Source organism: Cyphomyrmex costatus, unplaced genomic scaffold (genome assembly GCF_001594065.2).
Source record: "Cyphomyrmex costatus isolate MS0001 unplaced genomic scaffold, Ccosl1.0 scaffold23, whole genome shotgun sequence".
In the NCBI taxonomy this organism is placed as follows: domain Eukaryota; kingdom Metazoa; phylum Arthropoda; class Insecta; order Hymenoptera; family Formicidae; genus Cyphomyrmex; species Cyphomyrmex costatus.
In genome coordinates this window covers 1,528,697-1,556,488 of record NW_017276368.1, presented here as the reverse complement: position 1 = coordinate 1,556,488, position 27,792 = coordinate 1,528,697, and the positions used below count along the sequence as shown (strand labels likewise).

Below are 27,792 nucleotides of genomic sequence, written 5' to 3'. Positions count from 1 at the left end.
AAAGCTGTCCAAAAAATAGCAATTAAATAATGATCACAACGACCAATACATTTGATTAAAGTTATTGTCTTTTGTAAAGAAGAAAAAATCATTTTTTATCATAAATTAAAAAACCGCTTGGAATTATTGGCTTAATAGCACATAAGTGTTTGAGTTTAACGAGTATAATGCATAAAGCTGTGTGCATTAGCGCGTCATTCTAAAGTATAGTCGAGGCAGAGTTGACAGGAAAGAAAAGCTCTTTATCTATAAATTATAATTGTAAATAATATTTTTAAATTTTCTACATTCAGAATAAAAATTTGCAATTATGGAGAATTGCGCTTTAATACAATCTTTTCCTTTCCTATATCTCTATTAGTTCAATTTATAGTATCGCACGCGAGTTTCAATTGTGATATTTCCTTTTGATTGTAAGTAAAATTGAAGACGGAGTAAAATTGCTCGGATTTAATCTACATTGCGCATTTAATTTATTATTAGAATCATGAGAACTTCTTCCACCGTGAATACGGTGTTTGCATTCTTTTATTACGGCGCCTTTTTCTCACGTATCAGAAATTATTCGCTCTAAAGGTATGTAGATTCCCGCAAACACACGTGCTACGTGGAACGATATTTCCGCACGACAGCTCAAGGATTTATCAAGACAACCGGCACGGATGCCAACGCAAACAAATCCTCAATTTGCCCGACGAGCAATCGAGGCGACAGGACCGACGCACACGTAAGGCCCTTATGCACACGATCGCGTGTGTTCAATCGCGCGGATGATGCGCACCCGTCGATCGAAACCGATCGTTTGGTTCCAGTTCGCCCGAGTATAACGACGAAGTAGAGTTCGCGGAGCTATAGTCGGACGTGACTCTCCCCCCTGACGCGCGAGAATAAGAAAAGTTTCGCTATCAAACGAGACGAAACTAATACAGAGCCATTATCGGGAGTTAACGGCGCTCCGTGCCGTAACTGCACACCAGGATTTATTGTCTTCCGTCTTCGATCTAAAGAAACGATGGAGGAAAAGAAAGTAAGAGAGAGGGAGGGAGAGAGAAGGAGAGAGAAGGGCAGAAAAGGTTGAAAATTCTCCTGTCACCATCGTTCCGCATTACATTCGCGAGATGGACAACGAGGTTCAAAAAGGTTCATGTCCCACTTCGCTTCTATTTATCTTCCTGAAAGACAAACTTTCGCGAGAAAACTTTCGTCGCGCCTTTCTTCACGCATCACCCCGTCAGTTCGCTTTGTATCTATCAACGCATCTCGGAATTCTGACCAATGTCGTCTGTCGATTTTGAAAATGCGGCTAGAATCATTCGACATATTGTTGCACCCGTCTTATTTTATTATATATTGTATTTAATTATCTGTGATAATGAGCTTACACATAACCGTCATTGAACCTCGTTTAATCGCACCTTTCGAGCAACAGAGATTGAGAGTTTCCGTCATCTATTTTCCTACTGACATCAATCGATGTCAATACCTACTTTAGAAACGAATGTGACATCGACATCGAACAATCAAACTTGTCGAATTACGGAAGGAGAATAATGTGAAAACGATTTATTCATATTTGCCGTTTGCGTCAAACTTTTATACAAGTATAACTTGAATGAGAATCGATACGCAATACGCTCCATGTAATAATTGAATGACATACTGATAAACTCTTCGATTTTTATCTAGTATTAAAACCGCAAACTAAATGACTTGTACATACAAATTGAAAGTTGTAATCCCCCTGTCGCGACCTTGATCTGAAATATTCTCATCCAGTCTTCTCTCGACACTTAAACGGCAATTTTTTCGTAAGCTACGATCTCGCCATTAATTTTAAAGGTCGTAAGCAAAGGTCGAGGAGCAACTCTGTTATCCGTTGTTGAATTACGGTGAGTTTACGGAGACGAATTATAGACTCCTCGATTTACTTCCGATCTATTTTTTATTACGTCGTGAAATCGCATCGTAAATATGGTCGCCTCGTTTTGAGACACGATACGTGCTGCGACTGACAACGAGTTATTGGCAGTTTGCAAAGTAGGGATTTGCTCGGCGCGTTCTGCCACTCGTAATCCCTCATTCTGTCTCGAACTTGATCGACAGGCGACACTTGCGGTGTAGTAATAAGATGATCTCAGGAGTTTTTCTTTTTTTCGTTACTTCTTCGGCGCCGAAAGTTTCTGTAGATATTAACTTTTACGCCTACCGTTTTATCGAACGTCAAAAAGGATACGCCTGGGCCTGAGGCAATCTCATTTATGTAAAAATTTCATGGGAAAGTCGTGATATACAATTTTTCATTTGAATTTCTTTATTACTTTATGATATTTATTACAATCGGGTGATAATAAACAAGTGCTAAGAACACAATATAATAAAACAAACAATCAATTAACGCGAATATTAAAACAAGCTGCGCGACGGCCAATATATTTGCACGCGGAATAATAACTCCTGGGAAAATATACGGGCTGTTACAATACGTAAGCATCATTGAATTATAACAGGCTTATAGAATGGATTATAGGAAAACGGTTTATTTGCACCGAACATTTTGTAATCTCTGATTGTGATTTGACGCGAAACGCAAAATACTCGTTGAGAGAGAAGTGGGGTAATAATATAAGAGTAATGGAGTTAATTCCGGAGTGTTGCCGCATCGCATTCTACATTATACGAGTTGCCCATTAGCGTAATCCTCTTTAAAACTTTTTAATGTGTTTTTTTTTTTTCCGAACATTCGCGACAAAAAAAGAACAAAATATTTCTGGTACTCGTAGTTAACAACCAGTATCATCTCTCTAACGATCGTTTTAAAATTTACTTCGCCCCATTAAGAAACTATTATGTACTATATCCTATATTTCATTACATGAAAATAATTATTTCCAAAGTTATACCGTACTTTATCATGTAAATTTAACACCCGATGCTAACGTCAAAATTTATAACAGTTACTGACATTGAGTCTATAAAATCTATATAATTTATTATAAGTGGAAATTTGACTAATAGAGGAATAAATAAGAGAAAGAATCCTATTTCCAGTCAAAACGATTCTTAATAATATCTACCTATATGCAAATATGGGATTTTCAGATCTTCATTAATTTCAAATCTTTGTTAATATTTTCGTAATAAATTTTTTGCAATATTTTAAAAGGCTTATTAGTATCATTACTAAAATTAACAATCAATGTATTTTATGATGTTATTTCCAGCTTCAGTTTATGATTGTGTTTCAGTCTGACAAACTTTCCTTTTATTCCGTTTAATTTATGCTGACTATAAAGCTAATTAATTTCAAGGAATTAAAATGACATAAATTATATAAAAAAGAATAAATGTGTGTAAATACTAAGTTTATCTTAATAATAATAATTCAATTTGCAGAAGTAATATAAGGAGTATAATTGAGTGAGTTAAATAGGTCCAACTCAACTTTGATTAATAACCGTTGTCTTTTTATTGTTCCACCTTTACATCATTATTATCTTTTCTTCTTCTCATTATTTCAGCTTGTTATTTTTATGTATTTTTATTATTTTATTCAGAGTTATTATTATTTTAGCTTGCTCGTTATGCCAGGTCCAATATCGATCAAAGTTAGAAAAATAAGAGAATGATTTCTGGACTTGTTAGTTCACAACGTTGGATATCGATTTTTACTTTCCTTCTTTTCGAGTGGCAACAAAACACGACAATTTTACAATAGTCAGTGTTGAAACACGCTTTTTTCATTAGCAACCTGGATCGTTGCCACGATTTCGGCCTTACGAGAGAGCGAGTGCGACTTACACTTGGATAGTGTTACGGGAAAACGATTTGTTTTCCATTGAAGCTTTGCAATCTAGGATTGCGCTTTGGATGCAGCGGATCGATCAGTACGGTGCTCTCAAGTGGGATAAGCACAACGCTCATCTGGCTCTCCTCGACACGGTTTTTTTTTTATCATCTCGCCTCGCCATTACTTTACCTTCTATTTTAATCAGAGGCCAATGTGGACAACGAATTATAGGTAGGGCTGTTCTATGTTCGATTTGCGTGCGGGATAGTCGTTACTGAAATAAGTTAAGTGATGGACGGAGCTTCTGATCGGAATCAACTTCATCGAAAATTACACTTGTCGGTATACCCTGATATTTTTCTTACGCGACCTTCTGATTATTCTTGGTATTGGGTAACCAGATAGTTTTTCTAATATTCCAATAACGTCGATTATTGATAACATTATCAAGAATTCGCAACAGTCCGCAAAATTTGCAATCCGATATAAATAAGTAGCAATTAATTCTAGAAGTATTACGCTTGCGGTAAACTAGGTGCCAAGAGCATATTTACATGCTTCAATTAAAGTTATCTCATTTCGTCGGCGTAACGATTGCAGATGTAGTTAAGAAACTTTTACTATTTTAACTTGTCTCTTCGGCCGAGTTCACGAGGTCTTCGTATCAAAGGGCCAGGGCACCGCATTATGGAACGAGGGAGGATTAGTCGATCTACTCTCTCTCTCTCTCTCTTTTTCCCACACACACACACGCACACACACACACACACATACACCTTCCCTCCTTCCCCCCTATATACACACATGTGTATCGGATGATCTTAAGACATGCCATAGGTGATTTAAATTTATGCAGCCGCAATTTTGCTCGTAGATAGTGCTCTCAGAACAGGGAAAAGCGGAAAAAGCGTTTGTCGATAACACTTACGGCAATGCTCTCTTCGTTTCGATAGCGCCGTCCGTTTCGATAATGCTTTGAAAGGGATAAAGTTCTATCCCCTGGTGCACCTCGAGGTCGTCCTCTCACGGAAAACCAAGGAAATAGAAGACATAACGAGCGGCTTTGAATCTCTTAAAATTTCGAATCGTCAATTTAGAGGATTTTTCGCTTTAAAGCTTAAGCCGAACATATATAGGAACATATATAGAGTATTACAGGATATCTCGGTTATTTATCTTAATAACACGAACCGAATATAAAATTGTTTGTGTTAATTTTTTTTAAATAAAAATTTTGAAAAGGTATATCTTTACAAAATTAAGAACAAAGAGAACTTGAAAATATATTTTAAAAGCTTCGTAAAATGGATGTGTTTCGATGCGAAAGAGGATTATGGAAATTGAGTATAATCTCATTGCCAGATGCACCGATATTTGCCTTGCATTTACTTTACTTTACCGGCTTATCAAGAACATGCTACCGGTGCACCCTCGACGAAGCAGTCATTGCTTACGACGCGTTGAAAGCAATAAACGACCATGCACCAGTGTTGGCAGATACGTCGCTCGCATAATTAAGGCCGCGTAAAAGCGGTGACACACTGCGATAATGTGAAATCGGTCACCGTATTTTGTTGTCAAGAAATGGACCCTGTCAACACCTATCGGAAGACAAAAAACAGGAAACTCTGGCTTCGTCCTCCCTATCCATATCATGCTATTTTCTTTTTACATATCTTAGCATTACCTTCTACAAAATCGATTATAATATATTATTTAAGGTAAATGTTTTATTAACTGAACTAATAAGAAGATATGATCAGTTCTATACTATCATGAATTATTAATTAATGGCATTACAAAAGAAATTAATAGACTAAGAAAAATATATAGTAAATTTAAATAATATTTGTTTGAATAATGTTAACTAAAAATTGTCTGTGAAAAGGAATACTTACTCTCTAAAAGCGAACCAATGAAAATATCACTAACGTAAAATAAACAGTAAAATAAGATTTCACTAATAATAATAATCTAAGAGTATTTCACCGATTTTCAATATAAATACTCACACTTTGCTACTCCATCTTATATCTCACTAATAATAGTCAGTGGAAATAAAATGTCACTGTAAAATCAGTAATTTATTGATTGGTAATGCCAATTTTGTATCTATGACAACATAACGACACTAGACAACATCAAACACTATTTTAACATTAATAACAAAATGTACTTAATAAATATAATATTTTTAAAAATTCAAAACTATGCACTATGTTTAACTCGAGATGGTAAAGAACATTAGTGAAAATATGACTGTGACTGCAAAAGTTAATAAATTAATAAACGAAACGATTTATTTCCGCTAATTTATCATAAAACTAATAATATGATATAAATCAACCAATCTATTATTACTAATTTATTGTATTTAACAGAATAGTGATTTAATAAATTGATAAACTAATTTATTCATAGTACTATCTAAATTTTAAAGAAAAAAGTCGCGATAAATATTGAAATGATACGGGTTATCGTGTGGGACAGTCACGCATGTTATATTTTGTCGTTAACTCTGGCGACAGCTACGTTGATCTGCTTAACACCAGCTGTTGGACATGGAAGCGGCGATATTAAAAGGGATAAAGGTAAATGGAAACAGAGCATCCCGCGCAACGGACATGTAGGAAAACGACGGCCGGTAACCGCCGCCAAATTACGGTATCGTAGCTTGATGTTGCATTATACGAAGACCAATAAATGTTTCGAGCACGTCGATATTTGGCCAATTAACAACAGTATTTTCACTCATATTAATACATGAGCAACTTTTTGATTCCATAATGTTGTCCACTCGTTAATTCCTATCGGAGGAAATTTTATCGCTTTAACAAGTAGTACTTTGATTCTTGATTATTAGTAGTTCGTTTTTATGATTTATAAGATCAGCTTCAGAATGAAATTATTTTCAAAGCCGTCGTTGCTACTTTTATGTGGCTTTTCTACTGCACAGTAATATAAATGTATTTTCAATCTCTCGTTTTCAATTTGTATTAATATCTTTCGTAATGAATCTCCATTTTTCAAGAAAAAATTTTTTGATTGAAGTGTCATAATTGAAATTATGATTAATTATTGACAAAATTATTGAAACTTTTAATGTCATTTTTTTAGTTGCTTGCAAAAATAGAACAAAAACATAAAAAAAAGAACATTTTAAAAATATATATCTTTATTGCTTTACAATTAGTTATTATACCAAGATTATATTTTAAAATTAATATTACAAATAAATGTAATATTGTAAAAGAATAAAAAAAGATTTGGGGGGGCTATATATGTATATTAATAGAACGTTATTTTCTACTTTGGATAAATATTGCGAAGAATATTACTACGTCGACTCGCCATCAGAAGTCTATCGATATTCGCAAATTCTCGTAAGTGCTATAAGACACGCGTATATCTCTTTATATAGAATCTCGATTTAATAACTTACACAGGCGTCTAAGGTAGGCTTCCACTACAATACTGATGAGTCCAGTAGTGGAAGCCAGGACGAAACGCCAAAAATTACGTGATATTCTTCGCAATATATTAAAATAAATTATCAGAGTTATTTAGATTTTTAATTTTAATTTGACTCTTACTTCGCCCTGTTTAACGTTATTGATTATTATAATAAAAAAAGACAAAAGAATGTATTAAGCGCAGTAAGCGTGCAAATAAGTACGTTATTAACCGAATAAGTCAAAATGATAAGTTCAAAAATATATTTTGGCGCATTTTTGGACCATCTTCAGCGTATAAAATTTTCAATAGAATTAGTAGGAAAAACCTCATAATTAGAAAAGAAATTAGACGCTCCAATTCCAAGAATATCAGTAACTAATGATTTATATCCAGCTAAAAAAAGGTAACAGTGATGAATATTTCCATGACTGAATAATACAACAACTACTGAAAACATGATTCAAAAATGAGTTGTGAGTTTAGTATTTGTACTTTATTTGAAATTAAAATGACTTAAATGAAGAGAAAGAAACACACACACACACACACACACACACACACACACACACACACACACACACACACACACACACCTCCAAATCTTAGTTTATCAAAACGCAATAAATTAAAAATCATAAAACATAATTAACAAATTATAAACCGACTCATAATTAATAAGAAGTAGTAGAGACAGAATATGACGAAGTCTATGGACAGGTATATAAACATAAAGTAGCTGTCGAATATTAAAATTCGATTTTTTAAATATATTAATTGACTTTATTTTAATTTTGTAAATAAATTATTTACTTGCGCACTGCTTATCTCATATTCATCCTTTTTGCATTATTTTATTATATTTGGTGTTTTCAAATCATGAATTGTTTTATTGATATATAATATTACTGGATTTTTTATGAAATTTAAAATATTAAAACTTATTTTCTAGAAAACCTTATTTTTCGATTTGTGTCATTGTTATTATGCAAGTTAGTGATATGTAAACTAAATTATATCACCCACATTTTGTTCTCTCTTTATCTCAAATTATATGTGGTGTGTGGGAATCGCCAGATGTTCGTTTATTTAGAGCACGCGTTTCGCAGGATGCACGCCAACGCGGATGTTCATAGCTAAAATAATGTACATCCCGCATTTTTACGCCTGCAAAGTTTCGCGGAAGGTTGCCACTGTAAAATACGTCTGTCATCGGCGCGAGTAGGTCAAGGAAAACATCGTGCCAGGTAGAGAAAAAAGTTGGGTGGATGATTTCGAGCGTGAGTTACAACGGGGTTATGCGAAGCGGAACAGAGCGGATCGGAGCGACTGTACGCGAGATTAAAGGAGGAGAGTAAAGGGACACAAAGTGGAAAACGCAGAGAGGTATAGAAAGCGACGTCGATACCCGGCGAGGCATCGGCCAACGATACAGTTGGCGGAGATCCGATAACTAAACCAATTATCCCGATGCCGATGAGGAAGTTTTAATCCGTTCTTCTACCATTGCCGCCGCGCCGCCGCGAATTTTCCGGTGTGGAAATTTTTCTTCCAACTATCTCGTCAGGATATCCCTTTGTCGACGTAACTTTCTTTCCTTCTCGTCCATTCTTTGCCTTCAAAACGATTTACGTCTATGATCGCTGAGTCGTTATGATCGACCGAGCAGCACCGAGCGTCTCTTCTATCATGGATTCAAATGGCTATTTGATAACGCTTCGCAAATGGTGCGTTGAGAAATGAAGTCCTGTCCAATGAAATTAATATCCAATGAAATCAAAATACGAAAGAAATTATGTATTATTAAAGTCTTTCAACATTATATTATATCGTTTTTTCGCGAGTGCTATGCATTATATATGGCATATTCAAGCTAACTTTGATTATTATTTCTAACTTTCATATAAAAATGAGGATATAACAAATTTTTTTTCGATCGAAATGCTAAACATTATAAAATACGACGGTATTATCAAACAAATGGTCGATACTGATATATAGATGATCTAAAGAGACATCGTCCTATTTCTTGAAAGCTAAACATTGTACTTTATTAGTATTGATAAATTAACATGATATATTTCTTTAACTAATTAAAAAAGTAAAAACATATAATTTGTACATTTGTGGCTTGTTTGTTCTATTATAAATATGTGCTTGCGTGCTTGTATCTGCGTTTGTGTATATAAAATCAGCTCAAAACAAATTTTCTACAAATACGAAAATAAAATTTTGATTATTTTTTTTGCAAATTGCATAGAAATAGTCCTAATCTGTTTTATTTTGTTTTCTCATAATACGGTTTTAAATATAAAACCAGAGCCCAGCATAAACTGGCATATCTGTCTGTAAAACAAATAACGATCTAACAAAATCTTTATATACGTATATTGTTGCGTTATAATGTCAAATAATTCTATCGGAGTTAAAGGCATTCCTCTATTTATAGAAAGATCTAAAAAAAACTTTTACGTTAAGTGCTTTATACGTTTTACAAATTAAAATATGCATATAAATCAACAAAAAATGTTTTACATAGAAGTGAAAAGATTTTAGGAATTCTAATATACATTAGCTTGTACAAATAATTGTAAAAAAAAGAATACGTGGTATTACAATTTATAATTTTAAGGCCATTTTGTCAGACGCTCATTTTTACTTATTTCATGAAAAATTTAATTATTGCAAAATTTCAAACGGTATTATACAAATTACTATATTATCTCAGATGTATCACAAAAGACTTTCTGTTTATATTTATATATATGTTTACAAAATTAATTTTTTTATAGCTTTTATTTAAAAAATGTTCAAAAACAAAATAATACAACGATATTGACTGACAACCATTCTCTATGTATCTTTATTAGTAAAAAAGTTATTATAAGCAGTAAAGCAAACGAAAGTTTTGAAAAAATAATTTCTCTTTAATGCCGGATATGCCATACACGGTCGCTACCTTTTGACTAGTATTCGGTTGAAGTCCTCTTACTACACATCGATTACCGTTACCAAAATTGTTATTTCTTATAATACTCTTTCAAAAAAAGTCAATCAGATTTGACTCCCTTCCCCCTATTGCCGGAGATTAAAAAAAAATCATCAAAATTTAGAGCGGTTAACCGTTAATTCTTTTCATCTATCGAAGAGCCGGAGATTCGTTCAAAAAGCCGGAGTTTCCGGCTGAAAATCGGAGAGATGATAACCGTGATGCCATAGCACGCGCGCGCACACACGCAACACACAAGAATGATATTAAAAGGGTAAATAACTTTGTACATATCATTCATTTGCTATAACAATGACATAACTAAAAAGTTGCCATATTTTTTAGTTCATTGCATAAAAAGATGGAAATATAATGAAGAAGAACATATACTTATATTCCTCTACAATCAGTTCTAACACCAAAATTGTATTTTAAAATTGATTTTTCAAATTCTTCTCTCTTTTATAATGATTTTAAACACTCAATTTTATTTTCTGGAAAACATAATTTTATTTAAATTCTATCGTTATTGTACAATAGAGTAAATAAGCGATATTTTGTAAACCTATTTTTTAATCTGTGAATGCGCGTTGATCTTCTTATAAAAAGATGTACTCATCAAATACGAAAGGGATAAGCTTATTCATCAAGGACAAATGGATCATCGGATGTGCCATAAGTGTACATAATTATGGGCTGTTCGATTTGTTAACATAACGATGTATCTGACTGTCCATCAATCTAGCAAACGTTCAGCGTTCACCGTCCAGTGATATCCATGAAACGTGCTTGCTGTTTTGACCATACCGCAATAGCTCAAATTACGCGTATGTGCATTGTGTCATTCGATAACTGTGAATGCGATACGTCGACAGATGCTCTGAAATCTATACCCGAACTCGAGCTACAGACGGCTCGCTTTTGCGCATAACACAATATTGCCAAGAAGTAGAGCGGTAGATCAACAGAAAATAAAAAAATTACATGGACGCGAAGAAAAGGATATCAAAAGGAGGCTTTTATCGGGCCAGAATAAACGTGTTTCCGAGAATGCTTTTTGTTGATACCTCAGGTATTCACGTTATTCGACTATTCATAGTTGAGTAATCAAACTTTAACGTCACCGCGCGAAACGCCCGACGATCCGGTCGAAATAGGTTCGATGGAGATTGATCGTCCCGGCCATTTGCGGTTTGCGCTAAGTCGCCCAATCGGATCTATCTACGTCCACTCGTAGCGCAATGCGCGGAATTAGATCTTCGTTCCATTACATCGCGGCGAACAAAAAGAATTCTACCAGATGCAGCCACATTTGTCACGATTTGCACGAGGTGTGAAAGAGATGCATTTTCTCTCAAAATCCTTCTCGAAAATGTCATCGGCACATTTCAAGATAAAATAAGAATGGAAATAAATAGGAAAGAAAGATTTTATCATTCGATAACATTGTCTTTTTATCTGTCAATTGTGATTTATCAAAATGCTTTTTCCAACATCAACTTAATTGTAAATTTAAGTACCTGCTATTATTTTCAGTATAATTTCATAATACTTTACAAAAGATATTAATATCATTAGTTTAAACGCTGATTTTCATCAAGCAAAACTTATTTATTACAAAAATTATTCTTACATGTTTCGGCTCATTTTTGAGCCTTCTTCAGAGACAATGAAAAATTACATAAATAAAGCTCGCGGTGTTTAAACATCTTTTAATTCGTTGTCAATTTTAAATTATACTTTATTTAATAATTTTTTTTCGAACGTTATAATTAAAAGTTAGGATAGAATGGGATTAAAAGTAACAGAGGGCGAAAGTAACAAATCAATATTTACAAATCTATGACCGATACATATGTGTTTGTTGAGTATAGAACGAACAAAGCTAATTGAAAACTGATCATAACTTTTCCAGCGACTTAGGCATGCGGTGTATTGTTTTAGAGAGAAAAGTATATTCTTAAAGGGATGCTGAGAGTGATGATCGAGGTTGACAATACAGATTATTTTAATTTCAAATTTGATAATAGTGACATCTTTTATTCATTTCTAATATTATGTCGTTGTGTCTCACTCAACGCATATCTGTCTTTATCTAACATACTGCAACGCCATCTCTTGCAAGATCGAATACCTACTGCTAGACATAGTTACTGGTTTATTTATCATTCTGAGTCGTCGCTCAGGATTCATATACACATCATTTGCAGATTGATATAAAAATCTTTCTTTTTAAGCTTTTAATCTTAGTTTTACTATATAAACTCAGTATTGTTCATTCTCGTAATCCGCTTGGTGCTGCACTGTTATTTTGTCCATACGAGCTATAGAACCTTGGTATTAAAGAAATATTTGCGTCAGGTGACAGCTCTTCGAGTAGAAAAAGTGTAAGTTTTTAACTTTTTTCCGATTTTAGTACAAAATCCACTGCAGCACCACTCAAATTTGCGTCTACTTCAACCCTAAAAAAGGACTTTTCATTGTATTCAGTAAATCCGGAGATTTACATCGATCTGCAATGTCCTCACAATTTAATCACTCCAGCATCCCTTCAACCAAAAGTTTTAATATACGAACGTATTAAAATTGTGATATTAATATTTCCACTGCAAGTAAATGTACTCTTCTTCCTTTACATTTAAACTGATTATTTTAGCATATTATAAATTATAAATTATTTAATTAATTAATTAAATAAAGTTTAAATATGTAGTCGGGGTCCATTGTAACATTATTGTTTAGGGTCAAATGTAATGTTAAAATCGACTCCGACTGTTGAAATTTATTTTGTTTTAGGCTATAATATAAATTTTTTAAATTCTAGAATGCCTCGTACTAAAATTAGAAAAACTAATAAAAGCAAAAAGGATGTATCAATTTATGAACAGGCATTATAAATAATAAAAAAAGTATTTATTCGAGAGCAGTAGCAAAAAAAAGAATGAATTATTTTATTTTAAGAGTTTTATTGTATTTTCCTTGAATAATATATTCTAGATTTTTTTATTTTGACTATGTTACTATTGACTCTTTGTTATGTTACAATCGATCCTACATCGGATTGTATCATTTTATTTTATCTCCATTTTTGACTGATAATTTTGGTCCTATGTATCACGAAGCTGAAATCTTATATTTTCTATAAAGTAAAATACATATATTCGCAATAGGTATCAACAGATTTTCTGTAATAGTTTTTCCATGATCGAATCTCAAAGACAAATTGTTACATTCGACCTTACTCTACTCTAACAAATAATTACTTTCCTCAGAAATTATATAAACTTTTATCATCCTAAACTTATTTAAATCGTAAAATCTAGCAGATTACATCTACGAAAATTTTTCATTTAATTGATGATATGCTATATTAGAGAATTTTTCAAGATTATATGTGTGTTCCTCGCTTTTTCGCCATGTAATTCATACGAATTACTTAGGTCGAAGCACGGCTTTTACGTGCCGCGATCGATTTGTGGTGGAAACTAATTGCACGCGCAGTTCCAAGAATTCTTTACGTTAACTCGCAGCACAACGAGCTTCCATCGTGTTGTAACGATAGTTGGGAAATCCTCGGGAGCTAGCCATATCCTCGACGCCAGACAAGGAGAAAACGCCGGATTGCGTTCACGTACGTGGACGCTTTACTGCCCCGCCCGAACAAACTGCACTTCGCAGGGTAATCATTTTTCTGAAAGGATCACTGATCCGTGACTTACATTTTCGACGTAACATAACGTTGGCCGGTTTTTAGTAGTTTTTCTTGATATATTTAAAACATGAAAGAAGATCAGTTTTTGTAATCAGCGGAAACGTCACGTCTCCTATGACGGCTTCCTAATTGAGTTTTTCTTATTCAAAGTAGAGAAATGTTCCATTATCATGACGTCTGAATGAATTTTACGTTCCTGCGAACTATATTAAAATATCAGGAGTACGAGTCATGGAATTTCAACTTGAACAAAAGCGATATTCCTCGTCGTATTTTAATAGGAATATCATATTTTCGCGGTTTGTAAACTATTAATTCTCGAATTCGACGCTTCAATATTTTAATTCGATTACGAGTGAAACAGAATCCTCCAAGTTTGAGTTTTTATGTTGATATTAATATTCACATAAATCCGTATTTGCAAAATACAAGCGGATGAACATACGCACATGCCCTATTCAGGGTTAGGGCGAGGAATGAAGTTAACGGTGAATTGCCGCCGCTGCCATAGTCGGGATTTTCCTTTTTCCTGGAGAATCCTCGCTTCCTTCTTTCGAGATGAATAGCTTAGAGAAGGACGACGAACGCAGCGTTACAAGCTCGTCCGTGACGCAATGTGCCCTCGCGGCGGTTACATTGTATTAACGTGCTGCCTATTCGTCGTCGGGCTGGGCCCGGATGCTCAACCACTCATTGTTGCATAAAAACGCGCAATAATTCTTGGTAGCTGCCACAACCCCCGCGCGTACTACGCTATGGAAGAGCGGTATCCAATTCTCCCTTCCCCATCCCTTTCATCCTTTTCTCTTTCTGGCAGTCGCTGCAAATCAGGCTGCCTTAGCGGGATTACCGCGGTGCAGCATCCCAGTAAAGGGAAAACTTCGACGAGCTTTATGATCGAGATTTTCATAAGGTAGAGAGATCAGGACGTCGACCTCGGCGGTCAGGGGAGAGGGAAGAGAGAGAGAGGGAAAGGAACCAAGCAGATAGCAGGTAGAAAATATTTCAAGGCCGAAAGAAGAGTATGCCCCAGGCGCAAACCCGGAAGTTTGGCCGTGATTTAAACGGCTGCACTTCGAAAGTCGCGGAAACATAAAAAGCGGACATGCCCTCGGCTTGGGAGAGACGGTTTATTAAGCTGTGTACGCTATGGTACAACGTTATCTAAAACTACCTGGAGATTCTTGCGTGTTGTTGCGCCGGGCTATTCCAATGACGTTTCTCGCGGCACAGCCGCGTGTTCTGATTGCACTCTTTTGTTATATGGAATGGTAAACAACAAATTGTTTTTAAAAATTAAAATTTCCATTATGTCGCAAACAATTTTCATTAATGTAAAACAGTTTAATGTTAATTACACATTAGCGTAAAAGTTTTACATCACGCAATGATTACGTTTGTGCAACAAATTTGCTGCAACAAATTATGGAGCTAATTGTACTTTTAATTTGTCGATGTAATTTTAGAATGCATCCTCAGTATCGTTCAAAGATATGCAAAACAACGTTGACATGCAAATTAGGACCGTTTGAGTATCATAGCTCTTGATCTCGTTGAGTTTGATAGAAATATTCTCCAATTTTCCTAAATTCGTGATAAATGTCAGTCTGTCCCTTCGCGCCAGTGAATCCATTCAACCAATGGTTATATACTTCACATATGAGGGTGCAATATGAGCATCGTATACGTAATGAAATCAACATTTCACTTATATACGGGGTTAAAATGGCTAATTTTAATTGCGCTGACTGTGCGCAAAATTCGATAAGAATTTTGAATCGCTTTCCGCCATTACTCTATATGAGATTCATGCGTTATCGCCGCGAGATATCGCCACCTTCATCAGTCATGAGTAAACATTGGTGACCGCTGATTTACTAATTGGTCTCGTACATCTGAGCCTAGCCTTTGGATATCCGCGCACACAATCGCTATAGAGGCGCTAATACGGCTGCAAATAGCACCAGTAAATTGCTAATCCTGCGATTAATTGAATTTGATTGAATCTTCGCATGAAAATCTCAATTGTGTAGGCGCAACCAAAATTTTATATGATCGCTTGCTCGTAAGTGCAATGAATTTAGCGCCAATTTATATTTAGTGTAAAGTCTTTTGTACAAATTAAATTTTTGCAAAAGTAATTAATTGATGAAGATATTCTCAATTATCCAAACGTACTTCAGGAAATACTAGACAAATTGTGACTGTTTGTAATGATAATTTCTTTTAATTTATAAACAAGACTTTAATATGAAGCGGTTAAAGTTTAATTACGTTTAACTATCTGCAAAGCTGCATGTTGGATATTCAACTTAACGCCGTTTAGTATGGTCAGGGATAATTGCATCACCGCTTTGCAGTGCTTCCAAGGAGTAAAACGTACCTTATTTTGCGACAAAAATAATAAGATTTCCGGTAATAACATTACCTACATGGCATTTATCATATTAGTTATAAAAAATGTATAGGATACGTTCTGTATAAAGGCGCAAGTGAGGCGTACATACATGATATATTTCTATTGCACATATTTAAGTAATTATTGTCTAACGAACTCGGTTTTCGAAAAATGTCAAAGTGAAAGTTTCAAAATAGGTAGATCTCGCGGGCGCGAATTTCTCCTAATGCACGATATACGATTTCGCGTATTGAGAATTCGCAAGTGCGCTACCGTTACAGCATGGCGCACGGCGGCACGCCGTCGTCATCCTATCGAAATTGGATTTTCTCTTCTTCGGCTATTACTCTCGACTGCGAGTTAATCTATCAACGTCAGTCATGTTACATGTTATTACTAACGCTTGGATTCAAGAACTCAGCCAATATTACGTGGCCAATGTTACGCAGCTCGGCGGTAGCATGGCACGTGTAAAAGTATCGCCTTCATTATCGCCTTCTATAATCAATAAGAGAATTCCGAAAGGCGGTCGGTTTTCGCGGATACAAAAGCATATCATAACTATCTGGAACCGATTTTATTTTCCTTGAAAAATATTGCTAATTTTAAAATCTAGACGACATATTTTTTTTTTAATTATAAATGGGTACTATTTTGGAGCTTAAAGAATAAAACAATCATTGAAAGCTAACACTTATGTTTGATAATTATCATTAAAACAGTAAAAATATCAGACTATACATATGTTCTAATTTGTATATATTAACAATTTGGATCTTCTTATATACTTTACACACACACACACGCGCTCGCACGTATGTGTATACGTATACATATAAAACAAATATAAATACAATAGTAATGAAGATAGTAATATTTTTGAAATATAATTTATGAATATAAAAGAAATAAAATTTTTTATATTATTTTTTATATTAGATTAATTTAAAAGATTTTAACGAATTTATTGGCTCATTGCCCTGTCTCTCTATATTAGTTTAAAAAAATTTTTTGAGCCTTATTACAAACAATATAATTTTTTATGCCAAATCACTCGCATATACATTAGAATCATTTTTTAAAATTTTCAAAAAATAAGCTAAAAAACACTATATATGCATCGCTTTTAAGCAGCGATACGCTCTTTTATGAGAAGAAAAAAATATAATATAATAAAAATAATACCATACATAGGATTGAATATGTGGGAGATCTAAATATATAGGTATATATGAATATAAAATACATAAAAGAATATTACATTAATAGAATTATAAAATTTTTCTTTAGAAATTTTTTTAATGTTTGGATAATAACATAACTCGGGATAAGAGACTTGTAGCGTCTCGCAGTTTTTGAACATGGCCGGAGACGCTACCGCGTCTCCTGATTGTTTAGAATCAAATATTAATTAACTTCAATGGACTATTTTATTTCTATACAGAAACAGGTATGTTTTATACAGAAATGTATTTTTCTGTAAATAATCCCCAAAAAATTATTTTCGAAATGAAATTGTATTTATTAAATGCGCTTAATATTAAATGTGTTGATCAATATTTTATTTTAAATGCTTTATTTTAAATGCTTCTTATAACTATTACTAAAATATATAAAAAAGTATTTATGTGTTATGCAATTTTAAAGTGATTTTTTATTTGTTTATTAAAAAGCGAATTGTTTTAAACAGTTATTGGTTTAAGAATACACCTACGAATAATTTTAATAATTATATAGAAATATGTTTGGCTTAATATTATACATTTACATAAAATTATGTATTTTAAAAACAAAAACTATAAAGAAAATGGAAGAGAGATTTTAACTTAAAATCTTCAACATTCAGATCTCCAATTCATAATTCTTAGAATATGGAATATTATGAATTGCAATAAAATTATCTCTAATGTGATCCAGTATCGAGCAGTTATCGATATTTCTCGTTAAATCAAATCATTAAATTCTGAAAATTTACGCTGCATTGTGTACCATGAGCTAAAATCTGTCTTTTGAAAACTGTATACTCTTGTATAACTATGATAACTGTGATAACTGTATACTTGTTAGAATAAAAGTATTAAATATTTAGGAAAACGAGACAGAAAACATCAAGGTGCGGGAGACACATTGATCACTTCGATACGCCATCAAAAAACGACCATTCGCATGAGTCCACTTCGCGGTGGGTCGTAGTAGTGGTTTGTCTCGTATGAACGAGCTTTTCTCGTGACGTGTATAGAACTGGATCTCTATACTTGATAAGTATTCCATCCAAATTAGGAAAATGCTACAATAAACGTAACACATACTATGATGTTTCCTCAGTTTTTCGTATGCGGTACTTTTAAAAAATAGGGCTCCTGATATTTAATGCAGTCCAGTGTTGCTATGGGTTTGAGCACAGGATTGACCAAATATTGCCAAATTTCATCATGAAAACTTAACATAATCTAAACCATTGAAAAATTATCCAGACAAATTTGCATAGTTTATACATAATTAGATGTATAAAGAATTTATCTAATTACATTTTCATCATAAAGACACGCGTAAAATACGTAAATTACACAATTTTTATGCATATACGGTTCTGCAGCTATGCAAATTGTTCTAAATGCCTGTTAGTATATGGCTAACAGTTCACTTTTGCATCACGAGATACTTTAACAACATGTGTACCGAAAGATAACGGAAGTGGACCACTGCCATCTAGATACATATTTTCGACAACTAAATAACAATCATATGATATCAATTGAACCAATTTAAGTCATTTCTATTTTGCTGTTGGTGTCATTGTCAAAGGCGAAGAGACAATAATGATATTTTCGTTGATAATAATGATGATGGTCACAATACTAACCCTATATGCGAAACGTGGCGTGGTGTGGCGGGTGGCGGCGGAGCTGTATTATGGACAGCTTCAAAGCTACTCGCTTCATCGTTTATCGGTGTACGATGTATGTTTCCCGAAAGCTTTAGGTATTACTGTACAGAAAGACGTTCAGGAAGGGTACGTCACAAATGTTCAAAAATAATTAGATTAAGCAGTTTATATATTTTGATGAATATAAACATTGGTAAACATAAAGATCATAAAAACAAATATTTTACACGCTTCTGTTTCTCAAATTATGGAGTGACACAGTCTGTCGAAATTAACTTATATTAATTTTGTGTAATTATCTTTAGATTGTGGAGAGGAATAAATTAATGTCACTATCGTCTTTTCGCCTTTTTTTTACAGTTTATTTGCAGTTATTATATTACACTATTCACAAATATACATATGTCGCGTACGAAATGATGTCGCGCGAATGAAACGCGAAAGAAACTAATTTCGTATATATGCGCACTGACGACAATGCCTAGGGGCTAACGATACCTTGAATCGTCTGAACGCGATCAAGCTCAGAGGCAGCGAACTGTCCTCAAGCAAGGAAATATGCACAACAAGGCTTAAGAAGACCGGCTCGGATCTCGGAAGACTGAACGAAATGAATGGTGACACGATCACCGGACGAATGAATTTTTCCATCGGAAGAACGGAGCTCCTAACTAAATGGCGTGTCCTTTGTTTGGCGTTCTGTAAACGCGACGGGCGCGTGTTAATGCGTTTTAAGTCGAAGGGCTCGATCTTCACAGACTCGAGTGTCACCTCGCCTAAAACTCCATGTTTTGAGATGACAACGCAGAACCTCCGTTGCCATGCTGCACGAGAGATCTGTGCGTGTATAAGTACCATACGCATGATCGTCGACATAACGTCGTGCACAACTTTTATTATTAGAGTTCTCTATGTAATAATCTTAATTGTATTTAAAACAAATGATGAAAGCATATTTTAGACAAACAATTTTTCATTATTCGTATGTTTCATTTATTGTTTAAGTTTTCCAAATATATGACGTTAAACTGCTTGTATCAACCTCATGTTATTTTTATCAGAATATTATATTCAAAGTAGATTCAACCATTATAAGAGTACATGTGGTAACCTGTGGCAATTTTGTGGCCATTTTAACAAAAATTTTATATATATGTAAATATAATCGGTAAACGCATATTTACAGGCAGCAGTTCGTTACTGAGTTCCACTTGACATTCCACAAGTTGTTTCACATGTATTCTTCCACTGTGTTTGTAGTACTTTACTGAAACCCAGATAATCCTGACAAATTATACCGTGTGTAATGTGACGAAAACGGCATTTTGAACTCTATTGTATATACTTATTAAAATGAAATACATATTTAATAATTGTGGAGACAGAAATTATCAAACTTCGAGTACACTATAGCTATTGCGTTAGGCCCCAGAAAAAGAACTATTCACACGAGATTACTGGCGGGTTATGATAGCTTTATGTCTCGTATAAACGGGCCTCTCTCACGTTGAAGTTGCCCTTATTGCAGTTCAATGCTGCATGTCTATCAGTAGATAGGAAAGATATAAGCTAAGACTCCATGTAGGCATGGGTTTGCCGCTGCTCACCGCATACCTGGAGTTTTAGCTATAGTCTGCCCTACAGATTGTGTGGTGGGGTTTTCAAGATCTCCATAAAGAAAACGAAAAACAGTACTAGATAGTATTATAAAAGGAAACAATGATCGAAAAATGTGATCCTATGCATATTCTCTCTCTCTCTCTCTCTCTCTCTCTCTCTCTCTCTCTCTCTCTCTCTCTCCATATTAATTAAAATCTCACATACTGTACAACGACTCACGGCATGCATTTTGAATCTACGCAAGTACTCTGTGCCACATCTCGCCGCGTTAACAGCATCTCTAAAAGTGTGGAGTGTATCATCGATGATGTCTTTCATTGAAAAACCTATGGCAATTTCATCCCTTCTCTTGCTGTCGATTTACTTCCCCGGGCCATCGTTTCAAGAGTCGCTTTCTTTTCTCCTTTCCTTTCTTCCCTCTCTCTCTTTCTTTTTTTTCCCGAGACGCTGATGCTCGTTTTCGCTGAAAAATGAGCGGTTCTTGCGGCCGTGCAGTCGTTCGTCGAATTGCGAGTCGTAAATTAGCTCGCGTTTCAGGCGGACGTTGGCAGAGAGGAAAAAATACGTTCTAGTGCAGAAATCCATCCCCTTTGGATGAATGCGCAAGGGAAGGAGATAGGTTGTGTAGGGGGCGCTGTACGGAGGTGAAAGAAATTCGAGCTCGAGTACGAACACCGTTTGATTCTTTTCGTTGATCTTTACCGCGCAATGTCTTACATCAATCTCTGGTCAAATTTTGGCGTGCTCTCTCGAGCTCGATCAGCGTCGAACGAGCTGTTGCACACATAGACGGTTATAAATTTCTCTCGGAGAATTTGTTCAAGAGGGAAAACACGCTGTTGCTTTATACACGGTGTATGAAGATTCGTCAGTCATTTTTTATTCATGTTACTGCCGATCGTGAAAAATGGACATTAGAAAACACGATATTTATTTCCCGAATAATACACGGAAATATCAATTTTGCTGAAGTATCTAAAAATATAGTTAAATACACAATGCACTGTAAAAATGCAATGCTTAGAATGCTTATATTTAAAACATATTTTTCAAAACAAACGTTTAACGGTTTAATAATAAAATATATTTTAGCATTAGATGTTTTAGTTTTTAAATTTAAACACTATAGTGTTTTAACTATTTAAAAAACACTAAAAAGTATTAATTTTTTTTCTTAGCCGAGAAAAAATATTGAGAAAAAACTAAACATCTTATCGTTTTTAAATATCTTCTTTTATGAGTGTACAAAATGATACTGAAAATAATTTTGTTTAGCTATTAAAATAATTTAGAATGTTCAAACTAGTTATTAGAATGTCAAAATTGTTTGCAGGAATCTCGTCATGCGTAAGTTTCTTACCTGATTATTTTGGTTAAAAAAATTTATTTGTTCACAGATTCATATCTATCTTTTGTAGATATTACATTGAAAGAAAAATATTGGTTACTACAGCCAATTAAAAATGCTGTGCCATATTCAGCCAATCTTTTTTCAGTGTAGAGCAATGTCATTCTTTTCATTTATACTTCCATCATATAAATTAAATGAATAGGCCAAAAGAATTACTTTTATTAATTACTTCATTATTTTATTTTCATTAATTAGTTATATCATAATTTCGATGTTATGTTCTATTATATTTTTCCTTTTAAAAACAGTTAGCACGAAGCTCTTATTAAATATATGCTTCAATCCCATTAGTGCAAACCTTAGTAAGAAAACTCATCGCGGTGACATAATCGCTCCTGCGTGCAATGAGGAAAAGCTTGTGGTCGTAATTTAATATTACTAAGAAACTGCATAAATAACGCACTTAAATACCCCTGCATACTTCGAAACGCACGCCATGATAATGAACTTTTGCAATACCCGCAACGTGCTGCATTAATAATAACTTCAGTATTGTACCAGAATAAGGCACTTACGTTCGTCCCCGCATAAAAACTGCGGGAAGAACTCTTGTAGTTCGATGGCAACTTCGAACCATCTTCAGTAAGTGATTACCGATACAGCACCTGAGGGTTCTCGCTTAAGGTTCTCCAAGGAATTCCGCAGGTATCTACCATATACCTCCCGAGTGGAGAGATTGGAAGTTAGTTTTAACGTGTCGTATATACGCTGCATACGTTTATGCGTTTGCGTCGTTATACCGAATGCACCAAATCGTATCAATGCACTGGTTACTGCAAACTTTTGAGAAACATGCGACGTGGAAACGCCGCCGGCGTCAACATTTGGACGGAATCTCAGTTTCTCGGGAATCTCATCGTTTGTTACGAACGAGATCGGGGACAAACAGCAGCGCTATTGCAATATCTAACGTAATGTGTCCGCTTAAATATTTGATTTATCTGAAATCGATACACGGCAACGATGGATTTGACTCCGTCTCCTATGAACGAACATTTTACGAAAGTCTTATATCTATTAAAGCGCACATAGCCATTCGATAAAAGTACTAGTTTTTTTTCTTCTTGAATTTTATCATGCTGTCGTTATTCATATTTGATTGATCTATCTACGTCTTTACTGAAGCGATTAAAATATGATTATGGTTTCTGGATTATTTTTTATGAATGATAATCAATTCATTCTGAAGATGATATAATAAGCAATTAATATCAGTTAAAAATCTTATAAGTATTTAAAGTGATTACCGATACACCATTACTTCAAATTTATTATGAATTGTAGTACAATCTAGTACGTGAAATTCCATGTTTGCTTTCCATAGTGACATCTTCAAATATTTATTGCTTTCAATAATTAATGTGCAATCTAATGCAGTCCTAATTTTACACAATCATGATTAATTATTCGTGATTATTCTAATAACCGTTAGTTGTTTTGATTATTGGTACGCATATATACTCGTATTACGCAGAAATTTATTCTAATTGCTTCCGGCAATAAAATGAATACATATTGCGTAACTAGATTCAACACGAAAATAAATGTTTTGCTAAAACTTTAAAAAGGTAGACAAATCTGAAAATACATTAATCTTATTGGAGCTATCTAAACAATTATGTAGAAAACTCAAGCATAATAAGAACAATTTTGTAAAACCTTGACATTCTAGCAATCAATTTGAGCGTCTTGTATTATATTATTATGACAATTCAATAATTAAATTTTTAATCTAACTAATTTTTAAATATTTCAGCAAAATTATTCTTTCCATATATTGTTGTTTCCGAAACCGTCTATTATAAATTCAGAGAAAATATCTGTGATTAAAATGAAGATAGGAGGTTATGGGATTGTGTCGTATATTTCTCATGCCCACAAGTTTCTCGAGAAAATGAAAGAGAAAAGAGAAAGCCGGAAAACGGGTAGGAGGAAGGGAGAGAAGTAGAAAGATAGAGATAAAGGTAGAGAGAGAGTGCGGAAAACGCAGGCGGTGATGTAAATTTTCCACTCGCCGCATCTCTGACCGCCTAGTCCCCGTCTGCAAAATAATTTATATGTATGCGGTTTTCTTGGGTTTCAGGGGAACATCCGGCGGCCATGCAGCACGGAAACTCTAGCAACAGCGGCGCGGCCACGCGGACGCTCGCGTTGCTCCTGTTGCTCCTGCACGCCGGCTCCTTCGCGAGGTGACTGGTCGATCACGAGGCACTGCAGTAAGAGAGTAACGGCCGATAGTTTCACCCAAATAAGATCGGGGCGACGACGAGGATGGTGCGAAAGAGGAGAGATCAGGAGGGGAAGGACGGACGGGAGCACCATCCGCGCTAACCATCACCTACCTACCAGACTCTATAAATCAACTCGAGCTTCTTTCCGCATTGCGATCGACTCGCCAGGGTAGGAAAGTGCGCGGAGAGAAAGAGAAGACAATGTGCGGCAACCGTTAACAGCTGCAACCGCGTGTAAGAGAGCTTCACTGGCTTTGCTCTCGCTTCCGGAGCACGAACTCGACGGGGCCGGCCTTGTCCGGCGCTCACGTTTCCTTAAAGCAACTTTCGTGCCCCGCGTGTTCTATGTCTCACCGTACGACGCTGCAACGATCGAAAATAGCGATGTGTAGATCCGAGATGACGTGCGAATACGGGAATGTGTAAACTAGACGACAGGGCGAATTCTCTCCTTGAGAACGAGCGACGTTCGAAAGGACGAATGATTTCATTCTAACACGTCTCTCGTGAGACGAGAACGAATGATTTCTCTCATGTCGACATTCACGACAGCGGAATTAGCATTTCTTTTCCCCGGGCGCGTTAGATCGCGTAGATAGCGTAGATCGTGGAGATCTATTGACGAACGCAGCTGACTGTCGTGGATTTCAAGAGGTAAAAACCAGCGTGTTTTCGTGTCCGGACGGACTAACCAGGCGACCCACATACGTCGCGCCGGCAAAACCACTGCGTGGAATTTCACTCAATTTCTGGTCACCGGATGCGGTATGGCTTCTTCCGTCGAAGAGAACAAATATTTTGAGGTTCACCGTACTTATCCTCGGTCGCGCAAACTTCCGAGATATGTGTGTATGTACCTATATACGTCGCATCATACGAATGTCTCGTAAGCCGCTGGATGTGCACTCCGACCTCCTTGAAAACTTTTGCGTCACCAGCTTTCGAATGCAATTTCTTTTCAATCGCAAATGCACATATCGTATATGTTGCAATCTCATATTTTATATTAAAACATTACTTTTGCCATTATAGAATATTGAGACACACTGAGTTTAAAACATAGAATATATTTTAAATTTTGTTTATTTTAATGTGTGCAGGGGAGCAATTATTTTATATCTTTGAAAATACGTAAAATATCTCTGATTAATTTTTTTATCTCTACATCACTAAAGCTATCGTTATTGTTATTATTATTATTGTTATTGAAGGATACTGAAGGAAAATAAATGCGCGGACGAAGAAAACGTTATAATATATATCTGTTATTGTAAAAATTGTATGTCTCTCTCGCGGACTACTTGTAAGACTGGCAATTTTTCTCGCCGCAGGGGTTTTTACGCTTTTTCGAGTTGATTCTTGCGCGAAAGTTTCGTCGAATAAATATTTCCCTCAAAAACGTGCCCGCCGCCTACTATGGTGGGACTAGCTAACGAAATCGGCTACGACAATAATCGATTTTCGCCTTTCGCGAGGGACGAAAAAGCCACTGAAGTATCTCTGAATAATGCGGGCCCGGGTCATGCGGAATTCGTAGCTTTGGAGGACGCCCGCAGTTTCGCTCGGGCGTTCCATTTGCATCTCAGGACACCGAATTTACGAGCCCGAGGGTCGTCGATCCTCAACTACGGCCACGAGACCGTCGCGTATCCGTGTGCGTGTATGATAGACTCGATAAGTTATATAACCAAGCTCGACGTACCGTCGTTCGCAAGAGGGAAATATTGGCGTGGTCGATACGGAGTTTAGCTGATATGTTTTCTCACCATTATGCTAAGGTGGCTCGTTATATCCAGCCGTTTAATTAGAGATATTAATTTCCCGAGCTGAACAAAAAGTTATCGTGACATCAAAATGGTGTTAAGATGGTGTTATAAATGAGTCAAATTAAAAATCACTTTTCAATCAATCGCGATTTATTTTAACGTAATTTTGACGTTATTGTGACACGTTGTTCTGTTTGAGTTCACGCGATTATTTTCTCTCACAGGTAAATTAAAACTGCTCGGTTTTGTACTCGATTTTATTTTTATGCAGATACATTTATTTTTAATTCTACTTAAGGATATCGTTACGGTTTGATCTTTTAATCTGTCGCATTCCAAATGTATATCAAATTAATTGCATTCCCGTCCGAGATGATCGAGATTATATCACGTCGGCTTGTGCGGTCGCAGTTAACGCAACCAGCTGACGCGCCCGGAATGTTCTTCGAATAAAGTTCCGCCCGGCGTTCAGTTGCGGCATCCGACCAGCGTCGACCCGGGAAATATATCGGTCGCGGAAAGTGACGGAAAGTTTATTGCGGGGAAACGGAAACTCGCGACGACATGGTTACTGTACGGATACGATTAATTCGATGCGCGTGTTAATCCTCGGATTTCATCTGATTTCAATGCCATGACTTCAGTCATGATTTCAGTCAGGTGATCGAAATCCGCATGCGTTTAAAACCTCTGAATATTTCAACTTGCCATTATCTCTGATCTGTCTAGTGATTCCCCGAATTATTCGTGCGTCCGAGTGCGCATCCGACGTGCGATTTGAACGTGTGAAAACTGGAAGATTTTGCGTGGAGCTGGTACGTCGAGTGATACTGCTAAGAGGACAGATTGATGTGAATGCGGGAAAAAACACTACGGAAGCGAAACTATGGTGTTCCGGATTTCCGGTGATGGAAAGCACGGTTGCGGATGACGCGCGAAGGACAATGCGTGCATATTCGTGCTCGCTAAGATAACGTTAAGCTTTAAGTGATTAAAGAATCGTATCGTACTGATCTATCCGTGTATACGTCTCCATAGATCTCCGATCACGAGTGGGTCGATCGTGTCGTAGCAAGGGAATCCAAGGTGCGTGTAACTGCAGTGCGAGACGGTGACCGACGTTACGTTGTAACGGTGTATTATTTTTAAGGTGTTATATTTTTAAGGAATGTACCATAAAATGGGGTAACATTTGATTTAAACTCCAAGTAGCTTTGGTGTAAATTTTAATAACGCTCTACACACAATATGCATGTTAAAACTCAGAAATAAGACGTCTTAAAAATGACTTAACTCTGAAAAATAGTCACCTGAAGTATTTCCATATCATAGCGGCGAAAAAATATGAATTGTTGTAAAACATAATTGTTTTGAATTAATATTTTGTTTAACATATTTCTTCTTCTTATATTTTTTCTTTTTTAATATTCTTTACAAACTTCTAAGTATGCAATTCCATGAAAACCCACATATAATAAAAAAAATCTTATATTAATTAAAATTTTTAATATTTGTTTCTATTTACTTTAAAAAATTTT

The 27,792-nt window shown here is 35.3% G+C and overlaps 1 protein-coding gene across 1 annotated transcript in view; it reads left to right on the top strand.

The window, feature by feature from the left end:
- Positions 1–24,578, top strand: part of LOC108774088 (T-lymphocyte activation antigen CD86) — a 120,462-nt gene extending 95,884 nt beyond the window's left edge. The window contains exon 6 of the mRNA XM_018540100.1: positions 24,341–24,578. Within this exon, the coding sequence (XP_018395602.1) occupies positions 24,341–24,450 (110 nt within the window). The 3' untranslated portion in view covers positions 24,451–24,578. The remainder of the gene's footprint in view (positions 1–24,340) is intronic.
- Positions 24,579–27,792: the final 3,214 nt, after the last annotated feature.